The sequence below is a fragment of the Schistocerca gregaria genome, chromosome 6 (genome assembly GCF_023897955.1).
Source record: "Schistocerca gregaria isolate iqSchGreg1 chromosome 6, iqSchGreg1.2, whole genome shotgun sequence".
Taxonomy (NCBI): Eukaryota; Metazoa; Arthropoda; class Insecta; order Orthoptera; family Acrididae; genus Schistocerca; species Schistocerca gregaria.
In genome coordinates this window covers 88,461,511-88,485,961 of record NC_064925.1, presented here as the reverse complement: position 1 = coordinate 88,485,961, position 24,451 = coordinate 88,461,511, and the positions used below count along the sequence as shown (strand labels likewise).

The 24,451-nt window shown below is 45.8% G+C and overlaps 1 protein-coding gene across 1 annotated transcript in view; it reads left to right on the top strand.

Annotated features, from left to right (window-relative positions):
• Window positions 1–24,451, top strand: part of LOC126277956 (uncharacterized) — a 564,263-nt gene that overhangs the window by 307,289 nt on the left and 232,523 nt on the right. Inside the window, exon 3 of the mRNA XM_049977571.1 lies at window positions 22,631–22,860. Within this exon, the coding sequence (XP_049833528.1) occupies window positions 22,631–22,860 (230 nt within the window). The remainder of the gene's footprint in view (window positions 1–22,630; window positions 22,861–24,451) is intronic.

The following is a 24,451-nucleotide window of genomic DNA, read 5'->3' as shown; positions in this document are numbered from 1 at the left end:
TTCCAAGTCAATGCAGTGTAAACGTACGACCATTTATGTAACGTATTTTGATATTCATGAAGACCTATGAATGAGGTATCAACATACGTGAGAGGTTTGTGCGGAACGCTCAGAATGCGAACCCTACTCAAACCTTTCTGGTTTCCTATTTATTTCCTCGAGTCATAAACAAATATAGTGCATGATTATTGATGTTGTTGTTGTGGTCTTCAGTGCTGAGACTTGCTTGATGCAGCTCTCCATGCTACTCTATACTGTGCAAGCTTCTTCGTCTCCCAGTACTTACTGCAACCTACATACTTCTGAATCTGCTTAGTGTCTTCATCTCTTGGTCTCCCTCTATGATTTTTACGCTCCACGCTGCCCTCCAATGGTAAATTTGTGATCCCTTGATGCCTCTGAACATGTCCAACCAACCGCTCCCTTCTTACCTTCTTCTTGTCAAGTTGTGCCATAAACTCCTCTTCTCCCCAATTCTATTCAATACCTCCTCATTAGTTATATGATCTATCCGTCTAATCTTCAGAATTCTTCTGTAGCACCACATTTCGAAAGCTTCAGTTCTCTTCTTGTCCATACTATTTATCGTCCATGTTTCACTTCCATACATGGCTACACTTCATACAAATACCTTCAGAAACGACTTCCTGACACTTAAATCTATACTCGATGTTAACAAATTTCTCTTCTTCAGAAACGCTTTCCTTGCCATTGCCAGTCTACATTTTATATCCTCTCTACTTTGACCATCATCAGTTATTTTGCTCCCCAAATAGCATAATTCCTTTACTACACTCCTGGAAATTGAAATAAGAACACCGTGAATTCATTGTCCCAGGAAGGGGAAACTTTATTGACACATTCCTGGGGTCAGATACATCACACGATCACAATGACAGAACCACAGGCACATAGACACAGGCAACAGAGCATGCACAATGTCGGCACTAGTACAGTGTATATCCACCTTTCGCAGCAATGCAGGCTGCTATTCTCCCATGGAGACGATCGTAGAGATGCTGGATGTAGTCCTGTGGAACGGCTTGCCATGCCATTTCCACCTGGCGCCTCATTTGGACCAGCGTTCGTGCTGGACGTGCAGACCGCGTGAGACGACGCTTCATGCAGTCCCAAACATGCTCAATGGGGGACAGATCCGGAGATCTTGCTGGCCAGGGTAGTTGACTTACACCTTCTAGAGCACGTTGGGTGGCACGGGATACATGCGGACGTGCATTGTCCTGTTGGAACAGCAAGTTCCCTTGCCGGTCTCGGAATGGTAGAACGATGGTTTCGATGACGGTTTGGATGTACCGTGCACTATTCAGTGTCCCCTCGACGATCAACAGACGTGTACGGCCAGTGTAGGAGATCGCTCCCCACACCATGATGCCGGATGTTGGCCCTGTGTGCCTCGGTCGTATGCAGTCCTGATTGTGGCGCTCACCTGCACGGCGCCAAACACGAATACGACCATCATTGGCACCAAGGCAGAAGCGACTCTCATCGCTGAAGACGACACGTCTCCATTCGTCCCTCCATTCACGCCTGTCGCGACACCACTGGAGGCGGGCTGCACGATGTTGGGGCGTGAGCGGAAGACGGCCTAACGGTGTGCGGGACCGTAGCCCAGCTTCATGGAGACGGTTGCGAATGGTCCTCGCCGATACCCCAGTAGCAACATTGTCCCTAATTTGCTGGGAAGTGGCGGTGCGGTCCCCTACGGCACTGCGTAGGATCCTACGGTCTTGGCGTGCATCCGTGCGTCGCTGCGGTCCGGTCCCAGGTCGACGGGCACGTGCACCTTCCGCCGACCACTGGCGACAACATCGATGTACTGTGGAGACCTTACGCCCCACGTGTTGAGCAATTCGGCGGTACGTCCACCCGGCCTCCCGCATGCCCACTATACGCCCTCGCTCAAAGTCCGTCAACTGCACATACGGTTCACAACCACGCTGTCGCGGCATGCTACCAGTGTTAAAGACTGCGATGGAGCTCCGTATGCCACGGCAAACTGGCTGACACTGACGGCGGCGGTGCGTAAATGCTGCGCAGCTAGCGCCATTCGACGGCCAACACCGCGGTTCCTGGTGTGTCCGCTGTGCCGTGCGTGTGATCATTGCTTGTACAGCCCTCTCCCAGTGTCCGGAGCAAGTATGGTGGGTCTGACACACCTGTGTCGATGTGTTCTTTTTTCCATTTCCAGGAGTGTATTTTAAGAGTCTCATTTCCTAATCTAATTGTCTCGGCATAACCCGACATAATTCGACCACATTCCATTATCCTCGTTTTGCTTTTGTTGATGTTCATCTTATATCCTCCTTTCAAGACACTGTAAATTCCGTTCAGCTGACCTTCCAAGTCGTTTGCTGTCTCTGACAGAATTACAAGGTTATCGGCGAACCTCAAAGTTCTTATTTCTTCTCCATGGATTTTAATATCAACTCCGAATTTTTCTTTTGTTTGCTTTCCTGCTTGCTCAATATACAGATTGAATAACATCGGGGAGAGGCTACAACCCTCTCTTACTCTCTTCCCCACCGCTTCTTCCCTTTCATGCCCCTCGACTCTTATAACTGCCGTCTGGTTTCTGTACAAATTGTAAATAGCCCTTCGCTCCCTGTATTTTACCCCTGCAGGTAGAGGTATTCAAGCCGAGAAATCCACGTTTTCTTGCTATATCTGCTGTTACTGGACTGGTCTTGAGCAAACTGTTTCTGTACCTCAACCCTGGAAACTGCTGCAAAGTGTCCAGTTAAAAGATCCCGAAGAGCCTCATTTGTTCTCTCCACTTTTGCAGCTATTTCACGAAGAAAATCTTAGTGTAATAGACAATCAGCTTCCTCGATGCATCCATCAGGTGCTTCAATAGCTTAGGAAGATGTTCTTTGACTTTCCAGGTCATTGCCGTAAAGGAAACTCCTGGTGTCTTCCGAAAGTACGAGAGCAATCCCAAAAGTAAGGCCTCCTATTTTTTTATAAGCACATAGACCTGTTTATTTCTACAATGGTTTTCATCAATTTACAGCTTGAACATGTAGCTATTTTTCGATATAATCACCATTTCTGTCGATGCATTTTTGTAGACGGTGTGGCAGTTTTTGTATGCCGATGTCATACCAGCACGCAGCCGTGCTGTTCAGAAAGTTATGAACCTCTTCTCTCACCTCGTCGTCGGAACTGAATCGCTGGGACCATAGTTAACGTTGACAGCTACTGTGAGACTCTGAAAAAACTCGAACGGGTAATTTAGAACCGGAGAAGAGGAATGTTGAGCAAGGGCGTACGTATTCTTCATGACAACTCTCGCCTCACATCGCTCGGCAAACCGTTGCTCTCCTGGAACAGTTTCAGTGGAACACAATCACCCACCCACCCTATAGTCCTGACTAGGCGCCCAGTGACTGCCACCTGTTCCCTTGGTTAATAGAACATTTGGCCAGAAAGCGATGTGTGGGCGAGCATTGTCATGGAGAATGTGTGCGCCATTGCTCAACATTCCCCTTCTCCGGTTTTGAATTGCCCGTTTGAGTTTTTTCAGAGTCTCACAGTACTTGTCAGCGTTAACTGAGGTCCCAGCGAGTCAGCTCCGACGACGAGGTGAAAGAAGAGGTTCATAACTTTCTGAACAGCATGGCGGCGAGATGGTATGACATGGGCATACAAAAACTGCCACAGCGTCTACAAAAATGCATCGACAGAAATGGTGATTATGTCGATAAATAGCTAAATGTTCAAGCTGTAAACTGATGTAAACTATTGTAGAAATAAACAGTTCTGTGTACTTATAAAAAAAAGAAGGCCTTACTTTTGGAATTACCCTCGTATTTGACCATTGGTATAAATGTCACACCACATTGGTGAAAGTACATCTCCTTGTGGTAATTAATTTCTTTAACATCTCCATCGTCTGTACTTACACTGGAAATATACATAAGATATAATGTTTTAAGGTAAACTTCCAAAAAGTTTGATGAAATCACTATCTTTAGTTATCTTGTAGATCTTCTGTGACAACGTAAAATGGTGCAAGATGTTCGAAATTCTGAGAAAAACGGGGGTAAGCTATAGGGAGAGATGGGTAACATACAATATGTACGAGGTCCAAGAGGGTATAATAAGAACGGACGACCAAGAAATAAGTTGTCATATTAAAAAGGGTGTAAAACCCGTACTTTACAATCTGTACATCGAAGAAGCAATGATTCGGTTCGCTGATATCCTTACTAACCTGAGTGAAATGAAGAAGAATTACATGATCTGCTGAATGGAATGAACAGTGTGATCAGTAAAGAATACGGATTCAGAGTAAATCGAAGAAAGACGCAGGTAATGATAAATAGCGCAAATGAGAACAGCGAGAAACTTAACATCAGGATTGATGCTCAAGAGGTAGTTGAAGTTAAGGAAATCTGCTACCTAGGCAACAAAATAACCAATGACGGAAGAAACAAGGAGGACATCAAAATAAGACTAGCAGTAGCAAAAGGGGCATTCCTAGCCAACAGGAGTCTACTAGTGGCAAACACAGGCCTTAATTTGAGGAAGAAATTTCTGAGGATATACGTCTGGAGTACAGCATTGTATGGTAGTGAAACATGGACTGTGGGAAACCCGGAACAGAAGAGAATCGAAGCATTTGAGATGTGGTGCTATAGACGAATGTTGAAAATTAGGTGGACTGATAAGGTAAGGAATGAGGAGGTTCTACGCAGAATCGGAGAGGAAAGGAATATGTGGAAAACACTGATAAGGAGAAGGGACAGGATGATAGGACATCTGCTAAGACATGAGGGAATGACTCCCATGGTACTAGTGGGAGCTGTAGAGGGCAAAAACTGTAGAGGATGACAGAGATTGGAATACGTCAAGCAAATAATTGAGGACGTAGGTTGCAAGTGCTACTCTGAGATGAATAGTTTGGCACAAGAGAGGAATTTGTGGTGGGCCGCATAAAACCAGTCAAAAGACTGATTTCCTCCAGACTCCTCGATGTTCTTTACGGTTGTTGTTATTTACAGTAACTAATAGTCAATTTTGTATTCGAACAATACTGAGTTCTTGGGTCTACGGTTACGAAACGCTTTCCATTTGTCGATGGACTATACCGAGCGTGTTTTCTTAGAAAGTATACGATGCTTTAGTGTTGTTAAAACGTCTCAGTTGTTTTTTTTTTTCGAAAAGCCGAATATCGTCGATAGCTTTACATATTCACCAGACGCGACACTTTGCAGACGCTACATTGACAGCGCCCATATGCGTATGGAAGGATATCTGCCGTCAGTCCATCTGTGAAATATCTTACGGAATGGCCAATTTCTATGAGGATATCCAAGGTCGTTCTTAAGTGCTTTGAAAAACAAATCGCTGTGGTCAGTTTCTACTTACGAACAAAGCCTGCTTTTCGTTTTGCTTACCACAACAAGCCGGAGACATTTAGTGGGGATTTGACGATCACTGTCGTATTGGGATAGGGTTGCAGCTTGCAAAGCCGATGCCGCTAGGTCGAAATCTGCTTAGGCATGAGTGTGGCTTTCCAATTTGTGTCTACGAAGTCTCCGTACAGAAATGGAAGTTAAAAAGAAGTTAAAGATACCTTTTAAGTGAGTTCTTGTTGTCATCGTTTCGGAAAAATGAAGCCGTGTGTACGAGGGAGGAGGTAAATGGAAACTAATGAGAGTAGAGGACCAATTATAAAGCGTCTCTAGTCATTTTAATATCCGTATTGTAAGAAACATATCAATAGAGAATAATTCCAGCAGTAACAGCAGCTGAATGACTATTTTTATAGTAAAACAGAACAAAGACAAATCAAGCCTTGCCAAATTGTGGCATTTTCATTACAAATTATAAATCACGTCGAAAAATTCGCCAACGTTGCAGTGTAAATTGTTTCTTATCTTCGCGTACTCGAAGAGTAAGAAGAACCGCTGTCATCGTCCACGTAATTTCAACACAAAAGTCAAGGAAATACTTTACTGGTATATCATGATCTCTCCCTTTCATTTATTTTTCCCGTCCCCATCAGTCGTCTGACTAGCTGAACGTGACTCACCTGTGCCACCATGTCAAGCTGTTCATCTCAGATGAACCACTTACCTAAACCATTTGTTGCATATATTACAATTTCAATTTTCCCCTTCAACTTATGGTCTCTATAGCTCCCTCTACTACTACTACTGAAGCTACTCTCTGATGTCCAATCATCATAGCCTACCTTATAGTTAGCGCTTCCCATATCCGTGTATTTAACAACCAATACATCTTTCAACTAGCTGAATTGGTTAACAACCGTTATTTCAAAATATCAGTGAAGTTGGACAACGAAAACGTTAACTAGCTGTATAATCAATCAGTTTTATTTCAGAACTGTGAATGGAGTTTACTTTTGTTTGATTGGTGTTGGCATAACCAGTCGATTGGCCCCTTTGATTGGTAACAACAAATGGTCAGAGTAACAAGTTCAAAAATGGGACTTAACGTCTGTGGTCATCAGTCACCTAGAACTTAGAACTACTTAAACCTAACTAACCTAAGGACATCAGACACATCCATGCCCGAGGCAGGATTCGAAACTGCGACCATAGCGGTCACGCGGTTCCAGACTGAAGCGTCTAGAACCTCACGGCCACACCGGCCGGCTAGAGTAACAAGTAATGGATTACTGTAACAGCAGGAACGCAACAGAATTAAAAACAGTATTTAGACCGCTAAAAAATCAATTTAAACCCAAATCAGAGTAGGCCACTCAAAGCTTGGAAGATGCCCAAACATACTTGTGTAGACCTTCAAAAGTTTAAAGAAGATAGTTACGGTTAATAATTGTGAACTGCGTTCTGTATTGGGACTTCCAAAGTAAACATACCTGAAAAACAATAGACAGTAACTGTTCAAATAATAATAATAAAAGGGATATACAGCATTCAACCGTTGTCATGCAATTCAGAGGAATGTCAGTTCGTGTTATAACACTGAATAAATGACACTAGTGAACAGAAACACGAAATGTGCACCACGGCAGAAAGAAATAGTTGAAGTTCGACGTCAATCTCCGGTGGGATCCGAAAGAACAATATTTAACTTAAGGTCTTCACGAAAATAACTTTCCTCTGTGATCGTTCTGGAACAACGGTTTCATAGCCGTCGGTGTCATGTACTAGTGTTTATGCATTCGGACTCACTTCCTTCTTAAGGCGCAGTCCAGCAAGAACCTACGGGTAACGCACCAGAAACGAAGACCTAAGCAGAAGTCTCTTCTCGGCCACAACAGGGAGCGACATGGCCAAGTTTCACACCTAGCCCTTGAGCGGAGACAGTGTCCTCACCTCCTCCAACAAAGGTCTGCCTCGGGAGACCCGAAAGCTCCGCTGAAGTTGGCATACGCCGGTTACTCTCTCTGGACATGGCAGGCAAACACGTGCCCCTGGTCTAGCAAAGATATGGCCACACAAACATTTCGATTCCACGCAGTAATATGGATCACATATTTTCCTTCACTCACGGATTATACGGTGAAGTCACTCATTTCTTATATTACAAGAAACGCATACCATGTCCGATTCTCTAAACAACAGAATCGCTCCGTTTTTAAGACAAGCAAATTTTTCATACCTCTCGATGTTTACGATAGAATATCTCCTGAATTATGTGTCGTAAAGTGATATAATTTTACAAGTACATTAAGTAACAAACATGAATACTGTGTGCAAAATTTATTGCAAATAGAGGTAATAGCAAAGAAGTAATAAATTAAAACGTCATTTCTGGTACTGAATATCGAAACTGTAAGAAGAGATACGCTTCTCAAAAACAAAAAAACGGCTCTGAGTACTATGGGACTTAACATCTGAGGTCATAAACCCCGTTTTCTGCAGCCTACTTTACCACCACATTGATGACAATTCGATTTTCTTCTTTTCCGATTGTCTCACAGCCCATGATTAATTTCCATATAACGCTTTGCTTGCTCCAAACGAACGTTCTCATAAATATCTTCTTCAAACTAAGGCCTCTGTACATTTCTAGCGGACTTCTTGTAGCGGAGAATGTCTTGTTTGCTTGCACTACTCTGCCCCTTTTGCCGTCCTTGATTCGTCCAATACGAAATTAATTCATATTTCTATACCAATTACTCCGTTGCAGTGAAAGTGGTCAGTCCCTATTTGATTTATTTGGCAGAATTAGTTAGTCCCCTGCTCATGTAAAAGTGAACTGAAGCTTGTTGTTACCTCATCCTACTAAGGAACCCACTTGTACCAAGCTTGCCATTTCCCCCGAACCTTTCAGCAGTATGTCGTGTCTCAGGGACCAGGCGTGGTGTTGGTTACGGCATTGGACTCGCGTTTGCGAGGAACTGTGTTGTATTCTTGGCCCGGACATCTAAAATTAGGTTTTCCTTATTTTCCTAAGGTTGCTTAAAGAAAACGTGAGGGTAGTTCCCTTGGGAGGGAAACAGCCAGCTTTCTTTCTCACTTCGTGTGTGTTCTTCCCTCCGTCTGTAATTACCACGTCGCCGCTGGGACGTTAAATACTAATCTTCCTTCCATTTGGCTAATTTTCTGAAGAGAAACGTTTCTGAAAGATCAGGGCAAGAGCTGTCGATTGCACAGAGAAACACTCAGCTGTTTCCACAGCAACATTACAGTTATTCGACTAAGCAAAGGAAGCCACGTTCTTCCTTTGACCAAAGAGTTATTTATTTCAGTGTTAGTTCTAAAATTGAAATATGCACACATGCAACGAAATCGACGAGCCAGCTCGACACAACAAAATGAACTGTTGATATTTTTAAAAATATCGGGAACCTGATAAATCAATATTTAAAAATTATTATCAGCACTCGATACCACGAGAAAAATTATCGATTTAACGATCTATCGACGGAAAAGATATCAACGTGCCAGCCAAAAGAATATCGGCTGCACGTTGTAGATATACTGCCAGTTTTATAGCTGTACGTTTAAGTATTAATTTATTGTTAGATATTCTGTACATCAACAAGCTAGCAGCCTGCTTATCTCCCTCAGAGCAACAATTGAAAGAGAAATGATGCACGATCACGCTTGGCGATAACCATTTTGCTAACAATGGTAACTGGAGGTGAGTAGCACAATAAAAGGTATCCGATGGCTCAGTCGTTCGAATTCGTCACATATCGGATTTGTCTGGAACACTTCATGTCGACTTCCCTGTTTTATTTTTTTTAATTTTTTATTTATTAATTTTTTTATTTCTGCAAACGCCAGCCACCTAGCAGTTGTAGGTCAAAATTGCGTGGTAAACTTAAACGTCGCTGTTTCTGTTGGTAGCGCCAAGCCCCGATTACGTCAGCATTTCCCCTCACTCGCGTTTGCCCACCGCAAAGACCGATCTTGTCATTTAGATTTGTGCTCGTCAATTTCAGAAACTGTTTTTGAAGAATGCCGAAGTGAAGAAATAGCACACAACTGGTGTGCTAATACCTCAAGTCGGATATCTTCCATTCACCCCCCGCCCCTAAGTGCAATAGCACTATTTCTTTGTGTCATCTATACTTACTTCAAAATCAAAGATAAAGACAGGACGTGATGAAAGCTCAATAAGTAGTAAGATTTCTTCACACAATGAAAATAAAATTATGTTTTACTATAATTTCAAAGTAACAACCTGAAATATGTATCGAAAATTGCGAACAAAGTATAGTATAAAATAAAAATATCGTCAGTTGTTAATGCCATTTCTATATCAATATCTCTGGTAAAGAAATATCACCGAAATATATTTATATTTTTGTGAGAAAATATTGATATGTCGATATTTTATCAACAGCACTAGCGGGCAGGCTGTATCCTCCGTCACATTGTAATCTCTAACGTAAAATATTTAAAACCAGGTAACGTTGACGAATGTGCGACGTAGCATACGTATTGTACGTGATGGCTAAAAACATTTCATTGTTTAATATACCATTCCCATATTAGGCAGTACAATTGTACGAACGTTGTTCTCAGCAACATCGAAGAATGAGGGCAACCACATTATGAGCTCAATTGAAACGTGCCTACGCAATGAATTTAGATACCATCTGCGAGTGTTTAGTGTTTTCCTTCCTCCCTGCTGGCGGCAGCGTGTGCCTTACGACTTGTCATCAACAGAAAGTAGGTCAGGATTCCTGATCCCGGCAGTTGGCGACCCAGTCTCATACATTCCCATCTGGCGAGACTGTATTTTGTTCTAGCTTACTGTCCGCTTGGTTAGAGGTTACGGTGCTTTCTAACGAAGCACATTTCACGTCACACAGCGCTTGAACGAGGCTGGTCCAGGGTCAAGGCGGACGTAGACAACGGTAAAGCTACAGTTGCGGCACTTGCCTGCTGTTTAAAGCTCAGCACGCGCAATGCAAGGGTCAATTGGGGTAGCACTCGAAGAATGCCCTGAATTGCTTCATGTGGATTACATCACGCAGCGCTATCCTTCTCTGACAACACTGACAACAGTGACAATCTTAACTGATTACGCGAACTTCTTTCCACATATTTATGTTTAGATACAGCTTCCTCCGTCACGGTATTGAAAAGTAGTACAGCTAAAATCAGTGTATAATAAAGCCAATGTCAGTCTGCTATGAGTGAATGGCTATCATTATTTCAAAACACTAATATAGCTTTGAAATTCTGGTGCATTGTACTAGGCACGGTCGTGACACGAAAAATGACCATATTTTTTTCAAATTTTTAGTAATATTCTTCGTACGCGTAAACTGTTGGATTTAGGCTGCTAGGCTGGGAATGACCGTATTAGTCTCTTCCGATTTGTCCGCAGCTCCTGGTCTAGTTGCTACCGGCACGGTAGCTCAGCGTGTTCGGTCAGAGAGCTGTCTGGTCTCTGTAATTAAAAAAAACTGAGTGAAGGGATCAACAACGAACTTCAACCGATGTCATGTAACATCCGCTACGACGAAATACAACAAACAATAACGAACAAAATACAAAAAAAAATACGTGGCTAGCGTTGCCGTGTCAGGATCACGAGGTCCTGGGTTCGATTCCCTGCCGGGTCAGGAATTTTTTCTGCCCGGGAACTGGGGGCTTGTGTTGTCCTCATCATTTCATCATCATTCGTGGACGTGGCGAGATTGGACTGTGTAAAGGTTTGGACATGGTACTGATAGCTGCGTAGGTGAGCGCCCCACAGATCAAACATCATCATCATCATCATCATCATCTCTTCTGATCTAGCGATTCGTACGTTCTTCCTAGGCTGAATGTACTGATTACGTAGATGATTTAACAAAATGAGAGAAAAGTTGGTTTGCCTCCTACGTTCGAAAATTCGATCCCTTAATTTATTCAGGAACACAATTTGACTGAGGGTAACTTTTCTCGAACAAGCGTTGCCACAGCTGCAAAACCTGAAAGGAAGGAAGGATGAAATTAGACATCTCTGTCGCCGTATGTGTCATTGGAGACGGAACACAAGCGCTAGGTTGAAACAAGCGCAAGAGATGAAACAAATTGCTACAGTAATTTGTAACGAGCAATCCCTGTATGGTATACTGGTGTTTAAGGAATGCGCCTGAATGAGTGAGCCCAAGCCGTGGCTTGGAGTACACTCTCAAAATGCCAAAGAACCACATCTGGCCTGAACTACAGCCCCAACACGCTACGCGTTAAACGCTTCATTGGCCCGCAGTCTGGTTAGACGCTTCGCATCATTTTGGAAAGATTGAAAATCACAACCGCCCGACCACACTTACTTTACTGTTTGGCCTACTGGAGACGTGCGGCTATTGTGCATAATGCCTGCCCACACCATAACGACTAAGCCTTACGGATGACGTTCATAAACATTCTGTGAAGTGTGACGTGTTCCCCTCGGTTTTCACACTAACTGGTGGCCAAAATCACTTGCCACAGGGAAGGAGGATTCGTTGGAGAAAATCAGTCTGTTTATCCCAACCAATGTGCTTCCTACACCAACGAGCGAAGCAGTGTACATGGCTGCGACTGTTACACCGTCAGTTGCAGAAACGTTGTGCAGTCTGCGTAGGTACACCAGTAAGTTGGGCTACTTCCATCATGGTGTGGACATGAACACGTCCACACACCGTAGCTCATTTTTGCAATTGTGTCTCACCGATGTCATCCCGTCTTACTGTACTAATTCTATACTAGCAGATGACACAAACCACGTCACTGCCATGGCTTGGATAGCGATAGAGAGTCACATGACTACCTGCCAATAATTCTGTGCCATCTACAGTCCTGCAAAGAGACAAGTCTGCCTTTTTAAGGAGGTATTTTATTGTGCCCGCCGAGATTACAAGTTGCCAAAATGGTTGAAATGGCGCTGAACAATATGGGACTTAACATCTGAAGTCATCAGTCGCCTAGAACTTAGAACTAGTTAAACCTAACTAACCTAAGGACAGCACACACATCCATGCCCAAGGCAGGATTCGAACCTGCGACCGTAGCAGTCGCGCGGTTCCGGACTGAAGCGCCTAGAACCGCTCGGCCACAACGGACGGCCCAAGTTGCCAACTGAAGTTAATTTTGCTATGGATGTTCAGGTTGGCAGAATGAATTCCACAAGCTAGCCAATCAGAATAATGTGAATCGCAGATGACAATGATTCTCTTTGGGTTGAGACATTGAATCAAACGTTTCTTTACTGATGAACTTACGGTGGTCAGACATTCAGTTTTACACACTTGACTCTGGTTGAGATTTTTTTCTGTGAACTTTTGCTCCATGACCTCTCGTCGTGGACAACGAGCTTCGTCTGTAACAAGATAAATGACTAAGGTTGCCGACGAAATGGATTGTGTTACTCGCGAACCAATATGCACAACATACAGCACTGCATGTCACATTTGAGATGTGCTGGAAACTATGTCGAGCTGACAATGGAGATCGTGCCGCACAGTAGCTGAGAACGTCAGTCTCAGAGTTAGTGTGTGTAAATATTTGATTAGATACTGATACTGTATTCAGTGTGTGGTAAATGGGCTCCCACTAGCAAATAATGAAAATCACAAGGTTGTTCAACAACTGTCATGTTCGCGCGTTACCAAGGGAATCCTACAGGGTGTTTCAAAAATGACCGGTATATTTGAAACGGCAATAAAAACTAAACGAGCAGCGATAGAAATACACCGTTTGTTGCAATATGCTTGGGACAACGGTACATTTTCAGGCGTACAAACTTTCGAAATTACAGTAGTTACAATTTTCAACAACAGACGGCGCTGCAAGTGATGTGAAAGATATAGCAGACAACGCAGTCTGTGAGTGCGCCATTCTGTACGTCGTCTTTCTGCTGTAAGCGTGTGCTGTTCACAACGTGCAAGTGTGCTGTGGACAACATGGTTTATTCCTTAGAACAGAGGATTTTTCTGGTGTTGGAATTCCACCGCCTAGAACACAGTGTTGTTGCAACAAGACAAAGTTTACTACGAAGGTTTAATGTAACCAAAGGACCGAAAAGCGATACAATAAAGGATCTGTTTGAAAAATTTCAACGGACTGGGAACGTGACGGATGAACGTGCTGGAAAGGTAGGGCGACCGCGTACGGCAACCACAGAGGGCAACGGGCAGCTAGTGCAGTAGGTGTTCCAACAGCGGCCTCGGGTTTCCGTTCGCCGTGTTGCAGCTACGGTCCAAATGGCGCCAACGTCCACGTATCGTCTCATGCGCCAGAGTTTACACCTCTATCCATACAAAATTCAAACCCGGCAAGCCCTCAGCGCCGCTACCATTGCTGCACGAGAGACATTCGCTAACGATATAGTGCACAGGATTGATGACGGCGATATGCATGTGGGCAGCATTGGGTTTACTTACGAAGCTTATTTTTACCTGGACGGCTTCGTCAATAAACAGAACTGGCGCATATGGGGAACCAAAAAGCCCCATGTTGCAGTCCCATCGTCCCTGCATCCTCAAAAAGTACTGGTCTGGGCCGCCATTTCTTCCAAAGGAATCATTGGCCCATTTTTCAGATCCGAAACGATTACTGCATCACGCTATCTGGACATTCTTCGTGATTATGTGGCGGTACAAACTGCCTTAGACGACACAGCGAACACCTCGTGGTTTATTCAAGATGGTGCCCGTCCACATCGCACGGCCGACGTCTTTAATTTCCTGATTGAATATTTCGATTATCGTGTGATTGCTTTGGGCTATCCGAAACATACAGGAGGCGGCGTGGATTGGCCTCCCTATTCGCCAGACATGAACCCCTGTGACTTCTTTCTGTGGGGACACTTGAAAGACCAGGTGTACCGCCAGAATCCAGAAACAATTGAACAGCTGAAGCAGTACATCTCATCTGCATGTGAAGCTATTCCGCCAGACACGTTCTCAAAGGTTTCGGGTAATTTCATTCAGATACTACGCCATATTATTGCTACGCATGGTGGATATGTGGAAAATATCGTACTATAGAGTTTCCCAGACCGCAGCGCCATCTGTTGTTGACAATTGTAACTACTGTAATTTCGAAAGTTTGTCTGCCTGAAAAAGTACTGTTGTCCCAAGCATATTGCAACAAAAGGTGTATTTCTATCGCTGCTCGTTTAGATTGTATTACCGTTTCAAATATACCGGTCATTTTTGAAACACCCTGTACTTAGCACTACGCACCAAGCATGAGGAAGTTCATCTGCAATTGTATATGTACATGTAGACGCGCGTTTAATGTCCATACATATTCGTGCAAATATTGACTTGGATCTTTTGGGATCTTCTCGGCTCTGAGAGAGCTGATGTAAAATTCAGCATATTCGACTCTGAATCGGATACGAGCACTTCTCAGTCCGCTGTAAGACGACAAAGATTATGTACGGTGCGTGTACGCAGTTCGTCGAGTTGTGGATAACAGCTGTCAAAAACTGTGTTGTAATTAAATGAAAGTTCAAAGCAGATATCATTGTCTTTCACGTGAAATGCTTAAGTGACTGAAGGCCTTCAAATGCGAAAGCGATTCAAGTTCCTATCTGTCATCCAGCTAATCGTCGGCCTTTGCGACTTCACCACGAGCTGATATATCTAAAGCAGTATATTGATTACATGATGAAGACACATTTTACAAATTGTATTCCTGAGAATAGTATAACAGGTGCCTTGTAGGCCTACTTTTATAGTAACTTCAGTGACAATTTTACAGATGATATTTTACACATTAACCAACTTCGATAGTGCTACAGTTGAAGTCCATGTATCCGTGGTTTTTCCCATAACATCGTATTCGGTAGAATAGCTGCATGGAGTGCTCGGCGCTCGCAACAACGTTACGGGATGTTGTTTATTGTTGTGGTATTCAGTCCAGAGACTGGTTTGATGCAGCTCTCCATGCTGCTCTATCCTGTTCAAGCGTATTCATCTCAAAGTACCTACTGCGACCTATATGCTTCTGAATCTGCTTAGTATATTCATCTCTTGGTCTCCATCTACGGTTTCTACCCTCAGCGCTTCCCTCCAATACTAAATTGGTGATCCCTTGTTGCCTCAGAACGTGTCCTAGCAACCGATCCATTTAACTAGTCAAGTTGTGCCACAAATTGCTCTTCCCCCCAATGCTAATCAGTATCTCCTCATTAGTTACGTGATCTACCCATCTAGTCTTCAGCATTGTTCTCTAGCACCACATTTCGAATGTGTCTATTCTTTCCTTGTCTAAACTATTTATCGTCCATGTTTGAGTTCCATACACGGCTACACGCCATACAAATACTTTAAGAAGAGACTTACTAACACTTAAATCTATACCCGACATTAACAAAGTTCTCTTCAGAAACGGCTTCCTTGCCATTGCCAGTCTACATTTTGTATCCCCTCTATTTCCATCATCATCCGTATGTTACAGAGTAACAAAATACACTACTGCCCATTACAATTGCTACCCCACGAATATGACGTGCTACAGACGCGAAATTTAACCGACAGGAAGAAGATGCTGTGATATACAAATGATTAGCTTTTCAGAGCATTCACACAAGGTTGGCGCCGGTGGCGACACCTACAACGAGCTGACATGAGGAAACTTTCCAACCGATTTCTCATACAGAAACAGCAGTTGACTGGCGTTGCCTGGTGAAACGTTGTTGTGATGCCTCGTGTAAGGAGGAGAAATGCGTACCGTTTCCGACTTTGATAAAGGTCGGATTGTAGCCTATCGCGATTGCGGTTTATCGTATCGCGACACTGCTGTTCGCGTTGATCGAGATCCAATAAATGTTAGCAAAAAATGGAATCGGTGGGTTCAGAAGGGTAATACGGAATGGCGTGCTGGATCTCAACGGCCTCGTATCACTAGCGTACCATCACGTTTCCGAGTTCGATATAGGTCGGGTTGTAGCCTTTCGCGATTGCGGTTTATCAAAAATGGTTCAAATGGCTCTGAGCACTATGGGACTTAACATCGATGGTCATCAGTCCCCCCCTTTTTTTTTAATTGGAGATGTAAGGGAAAGGGGAAGGGAGAGGGGGAGAGAAGGAAGTGATGATACCAGCTGCATCGGGATCGGGACTTTATGCGGAATCAGAGGCGACGAGTGAAAACGTATGCCGACCTGGGACTTGAACCCAGAACCTGTTGCTTACTAAGCTGTAACGTTAACCACTGCACCATCTTTTTTTTTTTTTTTTTTTTTTTTACAGAATGGCACGGTAAACAAACAATCTTTATTCGTACAATCGTGCTGTCCTAGGGACAAGAAAAGAATCGAGACAGCAAAAACAATTTGGAAACCAAAAAATCAACACAAAGGCCGCCCTCTTTTTTTTTTTCTTGTAACAGCAATAAAGTAAATGACAATCCTAGTCACGGGCGGACACCCCAGCTATCGGGAGGATTGTGAGAAACACTTCCTAAAAAATTGGAAAAGTAAGTCCTTTATTTCGTATGACTCCGTATGAGCTCGTGTTGTTCTTGTAAATACATCCAATAATCCATCACGTACTTAATATCGTACGAAAACAAATATTTCGTCGCATGTCCAGCGATCCAATTGACCGCATATGTCTTTTGTTTGGGAAAAAAGGTCTTGTCCGGTAGAAAAAGTACATCCGATGTGATTTCTGTGTAGTTAGTGCGCTGAAGGAAGGCCAGTATTCGACGCGTCAGCATCCAGACGTCCCTCGCTGCGCCACACACTAAACCATGTTCTTCCGTTGCTAACAGTCCACAGTTGGTGCAAAGAGGAGAATCGACCATGTGAATTGTATGTAATCGACTCCTGGTCACAAGTTTACGGTTTATAAGAATATACCACATCGATCGCGCTGCTGTTGACAGTAATGGAGTATGCACTGCACACCAAATGTGGTTCCACGGGTATTTGAATTCCATTATATTGTGGCCATAGTGATCCATCAAGCATCTATAGATCTCCCGAGTCGTGGGTATTCTCGTCGAAGGTACTTTCAGACGAACATAACTGTAATCAACAAGAAATGAGGCAATGTGTGCAAGAGAAGGTGAAATATTGCCCATCGCAATAGGAGGTTCGTACGAAGGCGGAACAAGTACTTCTATCAGAGCTGACGTTATGGTATGCCTTCTTTGTTGCCAATTGCGTATCATCGCTCGCATGTAAAGCACCAGAGCTTTGTTTCCCACGTTTGTGAGGTTGAGGCCACCGTTCCGGAACTGTAGCGTTAACGTATCATACTTGATCTTAAATAACATCCCAGTACTAACATAGTAACCAAAGGCAGACATGAGGCGATCTGCAGTACCCTTCGGTATTGGTAGGATCTGCGCTAAATGTGACAGTCGTGACGCTATGTGAACGTTGGTGTATGCCACACCTTGGATCATGTCAAAGGCTCTCAGTGAGTTGTTGCGTATCGTCAGACGAACATTATGCAGAAGACGCCGAGATCTCGCCGCCGCTGACCGCCGTAGTGAACGGGTAAATGTAATCCCCAGACATCTCAGCGATTCCACCGTCTGAAACGGTCCCGGTACGTCTTCCAGACCCCGTCCAATGTGCATAATTTTGGATTTCGTCATGTTAACGACACTGCCTGCTGCCGTCCCGTAAGAGTCTAGATGTTCAACAGCCTGGAGCACTTCATGTCCTGATCTGACAAGGAGGATCATGTCGTCCGCATATGCGAGACAAACGAAAGAGTTCTCATTAAGCGCTATCCCAATAAGTGAGCGCCTCATAACACACATCAGCGGCTCAAGCGCTATCGCAAACAGCATCATGGAGAGTGGGCACCCTTGTCGGACTGAGCTGTTAATGGGAATCGAGCCCGCTTCCCGGCCGTTTACAATCACCTTCGATGTAGCCCCTCGTACTAGCCTCATAACGATGGAGATGAAAACAGGTGGAATCGCCATTCGGCTCATGACTGACGCCAAGAAGTCATGGTTTATCCTATCGAACGCACGATCGAAGTCCACAGATATCATCGTTGCTCGCATTTTACACGTTTCCGCAAGGGCGATAACGTCACGGTATTCACTTAACGCCGAGGAGATGTTGCTTCGCACCCCTAGGCAAGCCTGATCAGGGGATATTGTCCTGGATATCGCCAGCTTCAGACGAGACGCTAGTAGTCTTGCAAAGATTTTATAATCGGTGTTTAGCATAGTGAGAGGCCGATACTGATTAACATTGCGACTCCCCGCCATCTTCGGGATGGGAAGAAGAAAGCCCGTCACAAAATCCGACGGTAGGCGCATGTCCGGACGCATCGCCTCATTGTACATCGACACCAACTGTGGCATCATCATGTCCACGAATTCTCGATAAAACTCTAGCGTAATCCCGTCTGGCCCTGGTGATTTATGGGCCGCTCCTTTTTTTGAGTGCCACCTTTATATCGTCTTCTGTGAGTGGCTCCATAAGCGCTGCCTTATCCGTCTCTGTCAGTGTCGTTTGCAGATGTTGCAGTATCTCTTCCCCCACCGGATGGTCCGTCGGTGTACCGGCATAGAGGTGGCGGAAATGCTCTAAAAATTCATTTGCAATGTCCTGTTGTGTTGTCAGTTGACGGCCATCTAAACCGTGGAGCACTGTTACCAATGCCCGGCGGTAACGTTTATGTTCCCGCGACACATGGTGCATCGAGGTACGTTTCCCAGTGATGGTGTCGAGACATCGTGCCCGTATTGGGATGCCACCCAGTCTTCGTCGCGTGATCGATAGGATTTGTGCCTTGACACGATGAACTTCCGCTTGATGTTCTGGAGACGGCACCTGACAGCTCACGAAGCATGGTGTAATAATAATCAAGAGTGTCTCTTTGCCATCTCGTCTCATTCCGACCATACTGTATGAGCGCTCTTCCTATTGCCGGCTTAGTACACTCGAGCTACCATTGAAGCACGAAGGTATATGTTGGTAGACGGCGTTGACATGTGGCCCATACCTCCTCGACTCTCTGACGACATTCGGTGCTGCCAAAAGTGACGAATTGTGCTTCCATGTCCCGCGGCTTCTCCACACACTTTGCCTAGGGAGTGATATGGTACAAATGTAAGCCAGATGATCAGTAAATGCCGCAGGCCATCGTTCCGCGTCGATCACCTTAGCCTGTAGGCCAACCGAAACATACATTCGATCGAGTCTGCTCGCCGAGTGACTGGTATAAAAAGTATATCCCTCACGGTTCCTATGAATCATGTGCCAGGTGTCGCTTAACTTCAGATCCCGGCATATCACATGCAATTCACGAGAGGTGTTGTAATGTGGAGTCTGGTCTTTTTGGGCTAAAACACAATTGAAGTCACCACCTATAATGAAATGATCGAATCTGCCGGTAAATAAGGGCACAATCTCTTCCGAATAATATCTCGCACGCGCCCGTCTGTTGCCGGTGCCAGAAGGGGCAGAAACATTGAGAATGCGAATTCCATTAACAGTTATCGCCAGTCCTCGTGCCGAAGGTATATAAGCCAGGTCGCGAACCGGAATCCCGTCCCGGACCAATATCGCCGTTCCACTGTCGTTGTTCGAGTGCGGCGAGGTGTAGGAGATGTAGCCATGGTCTTCCTGGAACTCAGGAATGTAGATTTCCTGCACCATCAGTATATCCACATCCGACGCGTATATCATGTCCCTAAACAACTGTTGTTTCACGGGCGATCTAATGGTATTTACATTCACTGTCCCTATTCTGTATGCCTGGGGTCGAGTAGCTGTCATCTCCACATGATGTTAAAAGTTTCACCGTATCGACAGTCCCTTTGCACATCCGCAGAGGGCCGCCCGACGGACGTGTCTCTGCGGTATTAGGTTTCTTGAGATGCAGACGGATGCGAGTCCCCACCAGTAGAATGGTCCCCATCGGTGATTTCATCGTCCTGCACATACCAGCTGATATCATTGTGGTGCTCCAAATTTTCCTGTGCAGCATTGATGAGTGACAGCTGTTGTTCTTTCGCAGCTGTAGACTCCACCGCAGAAGGGGTAGCAGGCCCGTGAGCGGATGAGTCGTCTGAGCGACATGACATCTTTTCACTGTCCGAATTCATATGGTCCGAAGGCGCCTCAATCAACTGCGGCGTCGGTTCGATAGTGCGTTCCGACCTCGGCGTCACCTCTCCGCGACGCGCAGCCACGTAAGTCATCGGTAGTGACGTTGGTGTAGTCGGATTCTGGAGGTCTCCGCTGGGGAGTTGCACGAGTCTCCTCTGCATACACGCAGATCGAAGATGTCCTTCACCACCACACCCGGAGCATGTCCGAGGCTGTCCATCATAGATGACAATAGCTCGACAGCCGCTGATGTTAATGTACAATGGCACATGTTTCGTAAGGGCAATTCGCACCTGTCGGACACCATTGAGCACTGGATACGTGCTAAAACTTGCCCAGCGTTCGGCCGTATGACTGATAACTCTGCCATATGACTGGAGCGATTCAGTGACCAATGATTCTGGTACCTCGAAAGGTAGCTCGAAGACTCGAATCGTACGCACGCCCAGGCCCGAATGAGCGACTAAAACTTCGCCAATATGACCATCGGAGTGTCGGAACTGGAACCCTCGTTTGGCGGCTTCAATGATCCTATCGCATGCTGCGTCGTCAATCATCTTTACGTAAAGAGTGCTGCTCACGATTGATAAATGAAATCCAATAATCTCCGTGTAATTAAGTTGCACTTCGTCCCTCAAGAAACGTTCGATTTCGAAAGTCATTGGTCGTGCATACTCGTTACAGAACGTGAACTTTATCGTGGTTTTTCGGAAATTATGTGCCATGGCGTTCGATTCAAACAGTAACACACGCGAGTGACGACGGTGTAAACACCGCTTCTTCCGCGAAAGTTCGCAGCCGGGACGTAAACAAGCCCGAGCTGCTCCGCGGCTAAAGGCGGACTGCGTGAAACCCAACTAACCTAAGGACAGCACATAACACTCAGTCATCACGAGGCAGAGAAAATCCCTGATCCCGCCGGGAATCGAACCCGGGAACCCGGGCGCGGGAAACGAGAACGCTACCGCACGACCAAGAGCGGCGGACTGCGGTTTATCGCACCACGAGATTGCTCTTCTCGCGCGTCGAGATCCAATGACTGTTGGCAGAACATGGAATTGGTGCGTTCAGGAGGGTAATACGGAACGCCGTGCTGGATCCCAACGGCCTCGTATCACTAGCAGTCGAGATAGGCATCTTTTCCGCATGGCTGTAACGGATCGTGCAGCCACGTCTCGATCCCTGAGTCAACAGATGGGGACATTTGCAAGAGAGCAACCATCTGCACGAACATTTCGACGACGTTTGAAGCAGCATGGACTATCAGCTCGGAGACCATGGCTGCGGTTACCTTTGACGCTGCATCACAGACAGGAGCGCCTGCGATGGTGTACTCAACGACGAACCTCGGTGCACGAATGGCAAAACGTCATTTTTTCGTGTGAATCCAGGTTCTGTTTACAGTATCACGATGGTCGCATCCGTTTTTGGCGACATCGCGCTGAACGCACATTGGAAGCGTGTATTCGTCATCGCCATATTGGCGTATCACCCGGCGTGCTGGTTAGGGGTGCCATTGGTTACACGTCGCGGTCACCTCTTGTTCGCACTGACGGCACTCAGAACAGTGGACGTTAAGTTTGATATGTGTTACGACCCGTGGCTCTACCCTTCATTCGATCCTTGCGAAACCTTACATCTCAGCAGGATAATGCACGACCGCATGTTGCAGGTCCTGTACGCGCCTTTCTGGATACAGAAAATGTTTGACCGCTGCCCTGGCCAGCAAATTCTCCAGATCTCTCACCAATTGAAAACGTCTGGTCAATGGTGGCCGAGCAACTGGCTCGTTACAATACGCCAGTCACAACTCTTGATGAACTTTGGTATCGTGTTGAAGCTGCATGGGCAGCTGTACCTGTACACACCATCCAAGCTCTGTTTGACTCAATGCCCAGGGGTATCAAGGCTGTTATTACGGACAGAGGTGGTTGATCTGGGTACTGATTACTCATAATCGACGCACCCAAATTGCGAGAAAATGTAATCACATGTCAGTTCCATTATAATATAATTGTCCAATGGAGACCCGTTTATCATCTGCATTTCTTCTTGGTGTAGTAACTTTAATGGCCAGTAGTGTGTATTTGGTGCGCCCCACAATGCGCGCATCCGGCGTGTGACGTGGCTCCGCGCTGTGTTGCAGACGAGGTGCAGCTGGCGGTGGAGAACGCGCTGCGGGTGAACCGCGAGCACGAGTGCCGGTGGCCGGCGGCGCGTCTGGTGCGCGTCAAGGACGAGTACCCTCACCCCAACAAGCGCTACATCCCGCACTGCGCCACGCTGCACCGCTGCGGGGACGACGCGGGCTGCTGCCACTCCGACACGCTCACCTGCGTCGCCGCCAAGGCGCACCCCGTCACCCTCTACTTCTACGTGAGTACCGCGGCCTGGCCACCAAGCACTCGCCCCTCCTTCTTGGTGGGCCATCCACGTCATTCAGTGACGCCAGCCGAGCGGGATTAGCGGAGCGGTCTAGGGCGCTGCAGTCATGGACTGTGCGGCTGGTCCCGGCGGAGGTTCGTGTCCTCCCTCGGGCATGGTTGTATGTGTTTGCCCTCAGGATATTTTAGGTTAAGTAGTGTGTAAGCTTTGTGACTGATGACTTAGCAGTTAAGTCCCATAAGATTTAACACACATTTGAACACAACAATGACGCCAGCGGATCAGAGGACAGCAAGTCTCGAGTACAGCCTAGAGGCCGCACGTACTCCTCGCGGTACCTCACTGGAAGGTATCGAAGAATGTGTATGCAGGTGAGGACAATAGAGTATCCAGTTGAAGAACAAGTAGCGCCTCTCCCTTGAGAAAGTTGACATGAACAGTTGGGAGAGCCTGTACTAACCACATGCCACTCCATGCTGATGCTGGGTGTGTTTGTGTGGAGGAGGGGGGGGGGGGGGGGAGGGGCCATAGCATAGCGGTCTGTCAGTACGGTCCTGCAGTAGGTCTCATTGTAGAGTAACATACACGGTGATTTTTCCACCAAATACAAACTCTGTGGATTGATGGATGAGAGGAAACGGAAGAACAAAGGTCTAATGAACTCATCTCCATATATGGTTTGCACGCTATAGACCATGTATTCAGTCATACATTGCTGCAGACATTGCGGTCTAGCCGGTCGTGGCCGAGCGGTTCTAGGCGCTTCAGTCCGGATCCGCGCTGCTGTTACGGTCGCAGATTCAAATACTGCCTCGGGCATGGATATGTGTGATGTCCTTAGGTTCGTCAGGTTTAAGTTGTTCTATGCCTAGGGGACTGATGACCTCAGATGTTAAGTCCCATAGAGCCATTTGAACCATTGCGGTCTAATACACGCTGTACCATACAGCACATTTACAGTACACATGGTTTCCTCTTAGAGGGTGATACTGTTCCTCATACATCATGCCCTAGCGCCCCCACCTACCATGTATTTGGTAATGTTGTGTCCGATTCTCTTGCTGACTCACCTTGTAGTGGATGTGATACAGCGACCAGGCAGTTGACCCGCCAGACAACCGGTGTATGCAGAATCCCCATAGTATGCTGACATCAGTTCATCAGCATCGGTACTGCCGGAATTTGTGATCCTGGATAACTCGCGACCTATATTGAGAGCAGTCTACCTTCCACGTCGCCTAACAAGCTGGAACTATCGGCGTTTCAAAAATGTTCAAAAGTGTGTGAAATCTTATGGGACTTACTGCTAAGGTCTTCAGTCCCTAACCTTACACACTACTTAACCTAAATTATCCTAAGGACAAACACACACACACCCATGCCCGAGGGAGGACTCGAACCTCCACCGGGACCAGCCGCACAGTCCACGACTGCAGCCTCTGGAATGTTCGGCTAATCCCGCGTGGCCTCGGAGTTTCTTGCGGGTGACTTCACCTCCCCTGCTGGAACAAGTGCCATTGACGATTAGAAGGGTTATGTCGCTGCTCCAGACCTCTTCGCCGTTGACGCATCTCAATCGTGT